We start from the raw sequence: 16098 nt of genomic DNA, 5'->3' as shown, positions 1-16098 counted from the left end.
AAACAAACATATATAAATTTAATTGGAGTTAAAATAGGAACAAAGGATGTAGATCACCTGAAAGAAGATTTCCTTGAAATTTAGGGTGAAGGTGTGCAAGACAAGCCTTCAGGTTAGTAAAACTCAAGGCTCTTCCCATAAATTTAAAAAAATCTAATTTTTGGAAGTATATATATAATTGATAATAAAAATTAATAGCAAGAAAGTACTTCAATACAAAGTTTATCTAACACTAAATAACACACTTGCAAAGGCTAGTTTAGATATGTTAATCTATAATTATATAATAAAAAAATTAAACAATCTTAAACTTTGCTTTAATCTACAACTCCTTTTTCAATATAATTTAAAGCTCTACTTTTATAATAAATTGAGCTTGAACACTTGTACAGAATATCTGATATAATCGAAAAAAGTCAGTATAGAATCAGAGATAAGGAAATTTTCATAATGAAACTGTTGTAAAACCAATAAAAAAACATTTTAAAAAATAAATTAATAAGAACATTTAAATTAAATGAATTCGTTAAACATAAATAAGTTATTTCAATAATAAAACAAACATGGAATAATAGCTTCCATGAATCACTTAAAAAAAATATATATATATGAATTTACCAAATATTCATGGATATGACTAGCATGGTTTGATCATTTTTTATTGATCTGTTATTTAATAGAGCACTTCTCATGCCCATATTTTTAAAAGCTTAATATAATTATTTTAATACACAAAATTGAGTACTATTTCAATCTCCTCACAGCCTAAGCCACTAATTTATTAATTACAAAAAGATCTATGGTTAAGGATATGCAAACAAGTTTATAATAATCTGGTTTGATTGGTTTTTAGCATATAATTGTTTTTCATAATCATATTTCATCATATCATGAACAAAACAAAAAAAATAGTTATAACATCAGTTACTGTTAGTTATTACAGTCAATATCACCACATATAGTTATTAATCTGATGCTAGTTTTAAAAAAATGGATGAAATGTTTTATCAACACTAATTCAAAAGGTAAAAAACAGGAAAATATTATAAAAACTTACCTAACAGATGGTATTGAGGTTCTCCAACATAAATCCTGTAAGATATGACATATGAGTCAGGACATTGCCTCCGTGATAATTTATAGGCAGGTGTGACCCGTGTTACAGATACAAGGCTCTTCAGAAGTATACCCATTCTGTTGTATACAGTGTAAGCAACCCGAACCGAAGTATCCCTCACTTCAGGGTTCACACCAATGCACCAGGTTTCCAGAACCATGGTGTCTCCTTCAACAGTGCGCAAGGAGATCTCAACACAGAGTGGAAGGGGTGATGTCCTCGGAGCTGCCTGGCACATAGCACTCTTAGCTTTTTCTAGCACATCTGGCAAATCGTCTATTGCCAAATAAAACTGTAATAAAAATTTTAAAAACTATAAGCACACGTGCTAATTATTGGAAAATTATATTTTTTAACTTTAATAATTGAAATTAATTAAAACTGTATAATAAAAATAAAAACTCTGATCTCCCTTCAAAGCGAATAAATGTTCCACCTTTTACAAAATATTTAAAATAAAAAACCTAAAATAGAAATAAATTTAATTTTAAGTCCATGATGACATAGTTATGATTTAGCATAATCTCTAGACAAAGGTTTCATGGTAATTTTCTCTATATTATCATAAGCAGATTTATATTTATATTATTATAATATATTTTTTTTGTCAAATCACTATCAATTGTCTCTCATAATAATCTTGAAGCTGATTTTTTTTTTTTGCAACAATTTTTTCATAATTCGAATGAAAACCTTATCTGACATATAAGGTGGTTTAAAAATTGGTGTAAATTAATATTGAATTTATTTAGAGTATTTCCTCAAATCTTCAAGTCACTGAGCTATCTTAATACAGAATGAAGTTTTTTAAATGATTTCTAATAAATTTATTCCAAGAACCAATACAAGTTATAGGATAAGAGATTTTTATTCAGATTTGAAAAAATAAAATAAACTATCCTAAAAAAGTTAGGCTATCATTGGAGGCCATCATGTTATTGAAGTTCATGTGTGGTTAAGTGATTAAGAAGGTTATCAGGAATCTAGGTTAGAGTTCACTATGCATATGTAAATTATGACATTTAAAAAGTTAATTAAAACATTACTAATTTCCTTTATTTGTGCCAGTCTTATATCAAAATATAAATAATATTTTTCCTTAGCTTATTATCCCAAGAAAATGTATAAATATCCCCACACCATCTCTGTAATTCATCTTTTAGCTAAAACACTGATGAACAACTATAATATATAATATAATAAATATACAAGGAAGAAACAATCTTGATAAATTTAATTACAGTACAACAAATTACTGAAACAAAAAACGGTATTTTTTTTTTTTACTAATTTCATTATTAAAATATTAAATACACTAATTAGGCTGCAGACATTTCTAATCAACAGAGTTAAGTATACTTTTATTCTTTACAAGTGTTGCTACAGAAATTATAAAATCGAGTAATAAATTAAAGCCCATTTAAAACCTAAGTATTTTGACTCACAATTGGTGAAATATGAGAGAAAAAGAAAAGGCAATTACTTTATGAATACCAACGCATAAAACGGTGAGAAGCACAAACTAAATTTTAATGAACTAACTACAAAGATTTTTATTTCAGAAAATGTATTTTTTCTGATCAGCTCTAAGTTGTAGCTGTAAGCCTCGGAAATAGATTTTACTTTATTGCATTCGCATTAGTAATATGTTTTTATTTGGTTTATTTATAAATGATTTAATCAAACATTTATGATTCATTCTTTATAAAATCAATAAAATGAGCACCCTTACTACTTCAAATAAAAATTTAGCATTGTAAAAATAAGTGGGTGTGAAGAGATATTTTATTTTTTAAAAAAGAACTTTTATGGACGACAAAAAGGTGCCAATCGACCGATCAATCGAAAAGTTTTTATTTTTTACATGATTATTTGAAATGATGGACCTTTGTAATCGACTAAGAAAATAAAAATTTAATCCTTCCCCCTTTCCTCAAAATTTGAGGTTAACGTTTTAAAGATACGTAGAATCCGAAAATAGAATAAAAAAAAAAATCTGACCGTTTGGTGTCCGTTGCTTTTCTCAGAGACTTTTTAGAAAAAAATTGCCAACCAAGTTACAGAAGCTCGAATAATTATAAACCAACATATTAATTTTTTTTTCAATATAAATTTTCCCTTTTATAAGTTTCGAATTCGAGTTTTCAACGATAATACATGTTTTGAGGTCTCTTTAGCCCAAAAGCCTGAAAGCAACTTTTTCTGATCAATGGCTGACCTGAAGTGGCACTTAATAGAATCGATTTTTTATATTTTTTTTTCAATTCTTTAAAAAAAGACTCAAATGATTTTGATTAAACTCGCCACATCAATGCACAATTAAATGGTCTTCAATATCAGCTAGGTCTTATCCTCAATGAAGTAGTGTGACAGGGCTTAACAGCAAATTTTTAAAAATACTTCTTCTAAAGAACCTTTAATTTTGTTTATTAAAATAAAATAAAAAAAAAAACAGTTCTCATTGTTAGTAATAATAAAAAATAGATAAATACAAAATATTAAAGAATTTTACGAATAAAAAAGGAGAAATATGTCCGGTGTGGAATTCCGTGTACAATGGATTTTGAAGCGATTGTAGAAGACATAACTTCCTAGCAATAGTTTCAGACATATTTCACACTCTTTCAATTTCCCTGGACGTGAGTTTTTGGCCCTTTAAATGATTATTGTTATGCTTTTTTTTACGTTGATAGACAAGCCGTACATCTTAACTTCAGTACGATGTATACTCAGCGAGCTATTGATAGATTAGCAATAAGTAAGTCATATTATTCTTTCATGATACATTTTCCTGGCAAAAAAAAAACAATGCGAGAGTGAAATGTTGAAATCAAATTATCAGTCACACCGGGCAGCTTTATAGCAACTTTTTTATATTTATGAACAAATAGTACAACTTATACATTGAAGTTAATAAAAAATAAATAAATTGCATTTTAAGTTAGTAAAAATCTATCTTGAAAAAGTGTCGGAAAGTTGAATTTTTTAGGTAACGCATGTACAGAATGCTGCTATCAAAAGTTGGGTCTTTAAAGGAAATTTATTTTCTTCATGAATCTATGTTTCGAAAAATTAATAAGTGATTTAAAAAATAAACAAATAGTTCTGAACATATATATTACTTATCTACCCTTGCCTCGCTGGAATGCACCTGATACTGAAACATAATTTATACCCATAGCATGCATTTCAAACCTCTTCTTCCCCCTTAAATTACACCCATGACAATTCGATCGCGGCGCACTTAAAAGATAAAAAGTAGATATTATATGCATAAAAGTTGGCCACCCCTGCGCTAGATAGTTGTATTCTTGGCAGGAACAAAATGTATTGGAATTTGGAGAAACCCAAAAATTTTCATAAAATAAAAATGTTTCGTTTATAATTTTTGGCTTCCCTGGTCTTCAGATTTTTTTTTTCTCAAAAATAACAATACTTTTAACAGGAGTCCACCAATCTACAAAAAATTTGGGAGCATATGTAGAGTGGTAAGTGATAGTTATCTTATGTGCACACCGCAGATTTTTTTTTATACTTGAAATAATCATTTTTAAAGGGTTGTTATTTACTTATACAATAAATAATTAATTTAAAATTCCTCATAAATTTGAGGCACTAATCTACCTGCCAAGATATGCAACTACTATTTCTTCGTTCAAAACATGAACTTGAAATTTTAAATGAGTAAAAATAGTTGCCAACTACATTTGGAAGAAATAATCTAATTCTGTTTTTTTATTTTATCATTTCAAAAATAACTGTTCGGTTCAGACGGTAAGCGCCACTTGCTCCTCTGCCAAAAAGTTAAATAACGAGCAAAAATAGATCAGACATTTCAAGTTGAGAAACTTAGCGAATACTAGCAGACCGAGGTGCTTAATAAAACAGAACTAAATTAACATTAGTAAACACGAATCGTTCAAAGACTTTTATTTTAATTCAATATTATTTAGACAATTATTTCTCGTGAGGGTGGGAATGTATTTGAACCTTGTATTGAACTAAGTCAGAAAATGGACGTAATTGGTTGTTTTTTACAAGTTACAGAAAGGTTTGAAATTGAATTGGATGTTCCACCAAGAAAAATGTTTTCCAAAGCAGATCGAACGAACTATTTAGGGAAGGATGTAAGAGAAGAAGTCAAAATTTAATAAAATCATTACTGAATTATTAAAAATATCATTATAGTTACCAATTTTTTTTCTTTAAATGGGGTTTTTAGTATGAAATATTCGTGGTATCTTCTTCACATAAAGCACATAACATTATCAAAAATAGATTAAGTTTACTTTAGTTATATTGTAAATGATTTTAAGATTAGAAAAGCTTACCATAAAAACTTTATTTGTGAAAATGAATAAATAGATATAATTATAAATGTAAACAATAACAATGTTTAAAAACAAAACAAAAAATATATAAAAACCACTGCATGTCCTTGACATGGCAAGTGATACGCAAGAAAATGCGGTTTTCGGATATCATTGATTTTTTTTCCTTTTGTTTTTCGGAGATTATTTTACAGGTTCATTTTATCAATAACTCAGATCATAAAGAAAAGTTTAAATTTTAACAATCATGTTTTAATTTTATAAACACAGTCTTCGTTTGTTGCTTGTAATGCTTGCGTTTATAGGAACCTAGAACAATGTTCAAGATTTTAAGCGAAATATAGTTTATCTTATTCCTCTTTTAAAGGTGACATAATAAGTTACAAAAAAGATACATATGCCATTATTTAAATATGTATGTAGTTGGTTCTTTGTGAATGAAAAAGTATAATGAGAAAAGAAATAATAATTATAATTTGAAATAAAAATGAGCTCTTTGCGACCATTACTTTCTAAAATACAACTCTTAAAAAAGTTGTAATTTTCTCCAAAATGTCAAAAGATATCTCAATTGTCATTGATTTTGTAAAATATCGACAAAAATAATCGTTTTGCGAGAATGAATTTTAAGTAAATTTAATTAGTTTTTTCAGCCCATAAGAGAAGATTTAGGATCAATAGTTCTCTGATAGAAAGTTCTCCCTGAGATGAACAAAAACCTAGCGATGTGAAATGTAAAAAATGAAAAATAAACGAAACATCATTAAGTTTTAATTATTAAATTTTCATTGAAGTCTAATAAATATAAACTAAGATCCATTCAGAATTAAATATGAACACCACACCACATCACATATACAAATTGACCTATGATTCTTTTCAATCTTACCATAAATCTTTAAACCCTTGAATATCTTTAAATGTTTAAAATATAGGGTGTTTTTTTAAGCCCGATAGAACTTGAAATTGTAAAAAATAACACAAAAAATTAAATTGTAATCAAAATATTTTTTTTATTCGAAAGATCAATACGTGACATTAACATTTGAAAATGATTTCGGGCATATGGGCACCGCGGCTGTTCTTGACGAAGCGCATTCTGGACGTCCAATTTTGGGCCACTTTTTCGAGCACTGCTGGCCGTATGTCACGAATAACACGAACAATGCTGGCCTCCAAGGCGTCAATTGTTGCTGGTTTATCAGCATAAACCAGTGACTTCACGTAGCCCCACAGGAAATAATCGAGAGGTGTCAAATCGCACGACCATATGCGGCAATTTTGCTTATTAACAAACCCGTTAAGCCAAAAATGCGCCTCATCGCTGAACACAATTTTACAGAATGCGCTTCGTCAAGAACAGCCGCGGTGCCCATATGCCCGAAATCATTTTCAAATGTTAATGTCACGTATTGATCTTTCGAATAAAAAAAATATTTTGATTACAATTTAATTTTTTGTGTTATTTTTTACAATTTCAAGTTCTATCGGGCTTAAAAAAACACCCTATATTACGCCATTTGCTCCCAGAGGCCGTTAAAATAACTCATAAGTCTGTAAAGAGCTTCGACGAGAAGAACGCTTTTTAAAGTACAATGTGTCAGACATACAGGGTTTTCTGGTTAACATGTTTCCAGTAAAAAACATATTAAGTTACTTGACAATAATTATTCTGGATCTCTGTCATTAATAATCAAACATTTGTATAATATTAAGAGGTTGTAATCAAACAGGTGAAATTTTAACATTTTGCAAATAAATAGATCTTCATTTTATCAAACATAAACGTTCTGAGAATAGTGAGTTTTCTTTCTTTTTTTTTTTCAACACAACAAAAACTCGTAAAGGTTTAACAACAGGTATCAATTCATCAACCTACAAAGAATAAAAATAGCCGTAAAAATTGGAGGTAAAGAATTATGAATTTTACAGTAAAAAAAAAAAATTACGTAACAGACTGTTCAAGGCCTAGATTGTATGTCTATGTTCTTCCATTATAATTTAACAATGTCTATACAAATTACTGAAATATGTCACAGTTAAGTGTTTTCTCGGAGTGCTTCTGTTAGAACCGTGTTTCGACAAAATAAATCACAGAACAAGGACGCTTGTTACACATGTTAACGAAAGAATGGCTTTGATTATTATGCTTACAAAGTGATTACACTGATTACAGTGTGAATATCATAAAAACCAATCAAAATCGCCATCAGTAGTAACGGACTCTTGTAAACCAGTGGTTTTACAAACATAATACTTGAAAATTTAGTTAAAGTTTACATCTATTATATACCAATTTAATTTTTTTTCCAGCATAATTTGGGGAATTTTAAAAAGGTATCTCCTCATCACCCTGAGTTTTTTTTCATGATTGCATTATATTTCAATATTTCTTATATTCAGTTTTTGAATATCATAGTCAAATTTCTTCTTTCTTGTGCTAAGATATTTTCGACATATGGGGAAAGAAGTCATTAAATAGTAATGGATCCAATTTAATCGTTATGCAAATGGATACATTTGGAATCTGTTGGCTATCCACGGTATGTTTGATACTAGTACTAGTCACGTACTCAATAAGCAGATTTTGTGAAAAAAAAAAAAAAAAAAAAACATCCTGGATAAGTGTCATTGAAAATAGGGTTTTATTTATTACTTAAGAGGACTGGCTAGAAAAAGAAAGAATTTAAATTTTAAGTACAAAGCATTGCTCTTAGGTCATGAAGAAGAATAACAGAAAGTAGTAAAACGAAAAATATAACCATAGCTATTATCAGATATCGAGGAGATTACGAAAAATGCAAAAATAACTCTTATGAACACAATTCAAATATAGTCATTATGATCTCAAGTTCTTCAAATTGTTTTATTCAGTAAACAAATTTTCAAATTTATAAGAGCCAACTGACAAATTAAACCCCGGGTTTCTTGAGTTAAATAAGAGAGCCACCCACATCAATCCTAACTAACAATAAATTGAGCTCGGCATTGAGTAACTAAATTAATACCAATGACTGGGAACGGAAACGATACAGCTAGGGCGACGTAATAGGCAATTGAGTTCTGAGAATTGATATACCTTCTTCCGGCATCTATTATTCCGCGATATTTTTTCACTAACTAAGAAGTGCCTAAATCGTATTATGATGTGTGCAATAAGCACATCGAGGAACGCCAAAACTGTACAACCTTCCCTGCAGCACCTTCAGAATAATTATTTCTGTCAGAGTAATTTTTTAACCTATGCCAAACATAACTAAAACAAGTCTAAATAAAACTGCCATCCCATAAAGAGAAATATATATTTTTAAATAACAATATTAAAAATTAAAAACCTATTAATCGATTCCAATTAATTAAATATATTTCCCATTTAAGCAAAGGAATATTTAAAAAAAAGTGCTAAAAGAGCAGAATAATTCTCCTTATTAGGTTTTTGGTAAAAAATATAAATTTCCCATATTTTGAAACAACTGTTTTATTAAAAATGGCCCTGCGGATTTTCAATAATTTCAGTTTCATGGCTTCGAAAGTAGGACATTTAAAATTACAGATATAAAAGCGAGCAGCAGTGCTCAGTCACTAAGGACGTGTGATATCCCCTCATGGCTTCGGCTTCATGAGATACGTCCTAATAACAAAAAAATAAAAACAGTTGAGACCCCTAAAAGGTACTTCACCAACTTCAACTTAAAACACATATTTTCAACTCTCAGTCCGGGAGTGGAGATAAAAAGAAAACAACCTCCCTCTCCTCTGATGAACACGATACAGGGCAAAGTCCGTTATTTTCGAGAAAAATATTCATTTAAGTTACAATAAACGTAAAGTGTAACAGAATTATAAAAAAAAAAATAATACGAATGATATCACTTTTGATGGAAAAAAGTTAATGACCAAACCAGGAGGCGAGTTTAACTATTTTAACGATAACTAACGCAGATTTACAGCAGGGTGGCATAAGCCTACTATCCTTCAAAGCAAATGTGAAGCCAAAAAGACCACGCCTTTGTGACTTATACATAGGGATGTCTGATAATGTAATCGAAACTGAAATAGGAGGCAAGTAATAAGCTCCAACTCTTCCCCTACCTCTCTAGCCTGCCTTTTCGGCTTCACCTCTCCCGTCAGCTTAAACTTTCCATTATAGTCTTTCCTCAATGCAAATGCCAGTAAGTCTTTTATAAACGATTTTTTTTTCTTCTGGGAACACAACATTTCGTAGTATTCCGATACTATCTTTGCAAACTCAAAATTTTCAGAAAAAAATGTTCAGTATTTTAGTAAATAAAACGCGAGGTCTTAAGAAAATAGAGAACTAATACAACGATAAAACGACGATGATTTAACCTCTCTTATGGAAGACGAATAAATTAATTGAAAATTCCTATGTAGTAATAGAAATTCGTAAAATCCAAGTCACCGAGGAGTAACTAATTTCGGCTGAAGTTAACTAATTACAAATGAGTATTGGCATTGAAACTGTCCTTTATGTGATTCATCATTCAAGGAATTGTAAAAAAGATCAGAAACAGATCGATTACAAAACATATGGGATGAATTCAATCAGCATGAACTTAAATACCCAGTAATCTAGAACTTAAGATAAAGAAAATCAACAATAATGGCGAAATAATTTTCAGATTTACAAAGAGAAACAAATCAAATATAATAAAAAATGTTCTTTAACTATCCAATAATACGAAAATTAAATTTTAAAAAGTTTTTCATTTGTCAACAAAATATCTGGGAGCAAACCATAAAACTTTTAGTTGAGCACAGTTGGCTATTCTGTTTTCAAATAGCATTAGCAAGAAACGTATCTTAATTTCTTCAAAGGGTATGTATTTTATAAATAAACTATTCTTTATGTATTTCATTATATATATAATCTTAGTAATTTATTCAAGTGGTATATATTTTATAAAAACATTATTCTTTATGTCATTGTAGATCTTTTCTTTCATATAAGGATCAAATTTTGCAGGCCAATATTATCTATTGGAAAAATAAATATTTTATAATTTATTTCATTATTAACTTAAAACCAGCTAGCCCTTGCATCAGTATACTATGTATTTATTAAAGGTTACATAAAATGGAATTTTGCCAATGAATTGTTAGATAATAGTAACAATGGATCTATTTGAGAACTCAATGATTTTTGAGAACTCATATTTTTTTTTACTAATGAAAAGCAGGGTAACAATAAAACGGATAATAAAAATAAATAAATTATTCAACATATAACTGAAAGTTACCAGGTTGCTTGTAATTTTATTAAATATATATACAATATTTGGCACATCTGGATCCTTGTGTGCAGATTGTGACAAAGGTCAAAGACCTCAGAGGCAGTTTTATCTTGCTATTTTAAACATGATTAAATTATCAGTAGAAGCATAAAAAATATAATTAATTCCCTAAAAAGTTTACATCTACAGAATAACAAAATGAAAACAACCATTATAACATATTAAGGCTATCAGAAATTTAATAAAACTGTTTAAGTTAGGTAATACTTTCAATTAATCTGAAGTTGAATGTTTGCCAAAGTTTGCTCAATAGAAAGATATAACAGTTCTAAAAGTAAACAATCTATTCCTAGTCTGAATGCAATGATATTATTTAACCTTACAGGTTTTGCAGCTTAACTGATTTAATTTGGCAACAATCTTAGCTCTAAACTTGAAAATAAAATAGCAGCAGTCGAGAACTAGTTTTGCATTTATTAATTAGGAAAGATATAATAATTGTATTTATAAATCTAATTTATATTAACAACTCTATTTACAAAATGACTTGATTGTAGGCAATGACATCTTTTTATTGATTGGAAAGGTTTGTCAGGGGGTGCGGTCAGCAAAGAACAACATAAATACACAAAAAAATATTTATTTATTTTATACCGACGTTTCAACCTGAGTTTCAGGTCTTCATCAGGACTATAACACAAAAGAGATAACAACAAGATTTAGAGAAACATAAAATTGAAAGGGAATAGTAACAAACAAATTTGGAATTATACAAAATATTGAATTGAATCATAAATGATAAAAAAATTGTTAATCAATAGTGAAAAAATTGATTGATAATCGTGGAATTAGATGGTAGTAGATTGAAAACAGATATCTTTTTATAAATGAAATTCAACTCCAAGACCAATTACAGGTTAAAAAACTATTTTGAGGGTCGTATTTGATTATAAATGTCTTAAAGTCTGCGATTAATTCTCCCAATTGTAATGATTCATACCTAGAAAATATAATCTTGGTTCTAGTAATCATCTTATAGAGGGAAAGCAACATTTCACAAAATTTAATATGATATTAAATAAATTCCAAATTATTACTATTACATTAATAATTTTTATTTATTTGCATAATAGCTCTAAGACCATTAACACCTTCACTAAATATAAGCACAATTATGCCATTATTAACTAATAATTAGGAAAATTCCACATATATTATTATGATGTCCAATTGTAACTATTTTGATGATCCCAAATTTTTCTAAAAATGACCTAGAAAACCGGTAAAAGACAGGAAATATCATAAAAAGGTTTTGGAAAAACACCCTAATATTAGATGTCATACAATAAACCACTATTATGAACAGGTATTGTGATAAATAATGATGATTCACGAAATCGATTTCATATTCATTTTCTTTAAATTATAAAATTCCCAAACTTTTAGGATTTTTTTCTTAAAACTCCGTCTTTTGCAGGCCCTGTAGACATTCAAACAAAGACAAGAGAAAGTGAATAAAATTAGGAACCTAAACCAAATAGTATAGTTATTATTATTATTACTGTTATTACAATACATAATAATTTAAGGTAATATACATATATGATTAATGTTAGTCTAAAATCATCACACAAAAATATTTTCATTTAATATAATTTACCAACCTTATTAAATACTTAATTCCAACATTATTCGTAACTGGATAAGAGAAATACATTTAAGTTAGAAAAGGTCACTTCGAATAATGTCTGATAAAACTAGAAAGGGCTCATCCTATTACTTCAGCGATTTAAGAGATTACATCATGACCTTGAACGACCAGTTATGAAACTTAAGATGGGTCATCCATCAAAGTCTCTTCCTTATGGATTTTTCTAATAAGATATTTTATCTACTAAAGTTAGTAAATAAATAAAAAAAAGCATGAGTAACAAAAATTAAATAAAACATTTAAATATCAAAGTCTGTAAGTTAAAACAATAAAGATAAAAATGTTGAATAATTGAAAAAATAACACGAAGCATTTTATTAGTTTTCTCCACTTGCAAAAAATATTAAAACTTTATTGTAGGTCAAAATCAGAACGCCACAAATTATAATTTGAAACAATGAAGAGTGGATATTGGATTTAATTTTTTTTAAAGATATTTATAGAGCATAAAATATTTTGAGAATTATCCACTTACAAAATGTACCTACATTAACTTTATCCATACAAAGTTAATATGATGGTCTAATTAGAGACAAGTAAGAACATAAAAAAAGGTGCTACAGTATTCGAAAGTTTATCCTGCCAAATATAATTTGATTCATTCTCAGAGGTCATGTGGGAAAATTTACGACAAGTCTCTGTTAGCAGATAATTTCATTTCCCAAAACGCGAAATCTACAGCTGTAAAGCAATGAAAACAAGTAATTATAATACATAAGGTACGTTGATCGCAATTTTTCCTTATCCATATTTCTGCCGAGGTTTCCTACTTTTTATCCTCCCTCAACTAATAATAAAGACAAACTTAGACACCTTGTTTGGCAAATATGGATTCTTGAAAGTCTCAGAAAAGTTGTGTTCACCAATGGATTAAATAAATAAAATAAGATTAATGGAAAAGTAATATAATCAGGTATTAAGAAAATACCTAATTAAATTAAATCTAATCTTAAGACATAAATACTAAATACTCCAAATATGAAATAAAAAGATTCAACACTTACACTTACCCAGTCCTTGTTACTGTAACAAAAGGGCTTGCACTGGGTTCTTACTTTTTCTCCTAGTCTGGACTGCACGATGATCTGTGCAGATTTCAGAGCTAGAAATTTTGTAAATTTGTCCAAATCTTTAGCTTCATCTGCACTAGTCCTTTCTGACATGATGCGAAGGTGTTCGGATATGAATGAATCACTAAGAGTGCTCTAGTCTCCGCCCTGAAAAATAATTAAATGGCTGTTATAAAATATATTTCCTCTTCAGTTGGGCCTAATAAGTATTCTCGAAACATATGAGTGGAACAAGAAGGTTGTTTAAATTAAACAGTTAAAATAAAAATATGGTAGCATTTTTTTTTTTTTTTTTTTCAAAAAGGAGATAAATGTAAATGTAAGAATAAAAAATAAAAACTTAATTTTCAAACTAATTAAATCAAATTATAGCTGATCAAGAAATCATTTTTAATATAAAATGAATAGTATAAAATAAAATAAAAGAGGAATATTACTTTTCAAATCTAGAAAAAAAAATTAAACTGAGCATGTGGATTTCACTTTTAAAAACGAAAAAAAAATTACAGGAAAAAGTAAAAATACTTTGAAGTATTTAAAATAATAAATATAAAGTGTAAATATTAAATTATTACAAATTTTAAAATACAGAAATTTTTATAGATCATAAAACATTCACTTAGCACCTTTAAGAAATCTGGATAAAATTCAGTTCTCTAAATATTAAAAAACCCAAATAGGACAAATGGACTGATTTGTTTCTTCCCTTGATCATCATGATCGAAATCTGTAAATTATTGTACAAAAGAACTGATGAGTGACTTTCGGTAGGTTAATAAACTATGAAGTATCAGAGCCATCCATTAAAGGAACTTATATCCATACTACCAGAACAGAAGGTATAACAACAAATATTGAAACAAATAATAATTAACAAGCAGGGTTAGATAAATCGTCATAAATAGGGAATTATACATATCTCTCAACAAAATATTCAAAAACATTAATGCAAATCATATGACTTCTGAATATGCTATGACTCAAGTATTGCAAAGAAGCAGATTTAATGTGCTTGTTAAGCAATGTTCTCCACTAATGCATACAACAGTTACGGACAATGGAAAATATAAGCTGATTGGTAGAACAGTATTAAAAATAAAATATTCCTTTCCCATTTAGATGATTTTTCTACCTTATTTGTTGATGAAAATGTATCAGTATTATCACTTTGTCCAAGAAATATAATCATTCGTAACTTCCACTGTATGTAATCAAAGAATTACAAATTCTACCAAAATCGGGCATGAATGACTTTGAGGAGTTCATATTTTGAATGCGGAAGCTTACATAACGATGAAAACAATTACGATTGTAACTGAAGGAACAAAATTTACTCTAAACACAATTACTTTTCCAATAAAAATATTTTACCAAATATTATTATGCAAACAGCAAAATCAACATTTGACAAACGTTATAATAAATTAAAAGTATATCTAAATTGATTATTTATTGAGTTAAGGTTTAATGCAGCATAAAAAATGTATAAATCTCATTTAACATTTTCAAAGAGGTTTAAAGGAATTATATTAAGATACATCAGCAAGAGGATTAAAACGGATTGAAATAATTTTTAAAACATAGCATCAATGAATTTAACTAAATGATTGATCAGAATTTTAATACTTCCATAATATAAATTTTATCTTCTATTTATTTATCTAAATTATAAATATAGATATTTAATTTTCTTTCTAAAAGAATTAGCCCTTTAATTACTTTTTAAATTTATTTTTTACATTCAAATGTTTTGAGCAATTTGCCCATAATCCAGTTCATTGTTCTAAAATTAAAATTATAATACGTATTTAAATTTATTCTCAAAATTTAATATTTAAATACAATCATTTATCTGTTTTAGAATGGTGACCGAAAAAGGTTGGAGAAATTCATTCTCATAACAAGTAGCAAGAAAAATTGTGTTATCAACAAAGGTAACTATTAAGATAAGATATTTATTAACTTTAATTATTAAAAATAAAATAATCATTTAAAATGAAAATCAGTCATCATAAAAAATAATGTAAAATTTTAGAAAAACTAACAGTTTGGAAATTAATGGCGCATTTAACAAAATTAGAAACACAAACATTGTTCAGAATAATAAATTTCTAGGGTTTCCATTAAGAGAATTTTTCTATCAAATAATTGATGTCAACAGTACCATATTGGGTAACTTAAGTTTTCACAACACTCTTATACCTAAATAACCTGGTTTTAAAGCAATCAATAGATGAAAAATTAAGCAGAATGTAGTAATAAAAGTATTTTAGCTGACTTAAACTACTTTTATGTAATAAATTTTCTGAAGGTAAGAGAAGTATCTATCAAAACTCATTTAAACTAAACGATGTGCCCAAGTGTATCACACATTAGTAACATTTTATATTGTAACGCCTATTATATTTTTAAAAATCAACTAATAGTTTTAAGAACTTGGATGAAAACATTACGGTTGACTTAGAAATTAACTTTTTATAGCATTTAATATCATTTCTAACATTAGTCAAGCGAAACACATGCACTTCGGTTCTAAAAATAGGGGCCACGGAAAGAAAATTTGATCAAGATAAGATTCGATATCACAAGCATGAGCTGATTGGAATCAAATGCA

General features: G+C 28.1%; 1 protein-coding gene and 1 long non-coding RNA gene across 4 annotated transcripts in view; one reads left to right on the top strand and one right to left on the bottom strand.

Annotated features, from left to right (window-relative positions):
* The window catches only part of Atg13 (Autophagy-related 13), a 33959-nt gene that overhangs the window by 16905 nt on the left and 956 nt on the right, over positions 1-16098 (bottom strand). For 2 of the 3 annotated variants that reach the window (XM_014422743.2, XM_014422746.2), the window contains exons 2-3: positions 13419-13631; positions 1058-1409 (exon numbers count right to left, since the gene is read on the bottom strand). In XM_014422743.2, the coding sequence (XP_014278229.1) occupies positions 1058-1409; positions 13419-13577 (511 nt within the window). In that variant the 5' untranslated portion in view covers positions 13578-13631. The remainder of the gene's footprint in view (positions 1-1057; positions 1410-13418; positions 13632-16098) is intronic. The other variant, XM_014422745.2, reaches the window with a different exon arrangement.
* LOC106682085 (uncharacterized) overlaps positions 10049-16098 on the top strand; it is a 37808-nt gene continuing 31758 nt past the window's right edge. The window contains exons 1-2 of the long non-coding RNA XR_001343344.2: positions 10049-10288; positions 15346-15418. This is a non-coding gene — a long non-coding RNA (uncharacterized lncRNA). The remainder of the gene's footprint in view (positions 10289-15345; positions 15419-16098) is intronic.

This window comes from Halyomorpha halys, unplaced genomic scaffold, assembly GCF_000696795.3.
Source record: "Halyomorpha halys isolate HHAL.00 unplaced genomic scaffold, Hhal_1.1 Scaffold388.1, whole genome shotgun sequence".
In the NCBI taxonomy this organism is placed as follows: Eukaryota; Metazoa; Arthropoda; class Insecta; order Hemiptera; family Pentatomidae; genus Halyomorpha; species Halyomorpha halys.
This window is presented reverse-complemented; position numbering and strand designations above follow the sequence as displayed.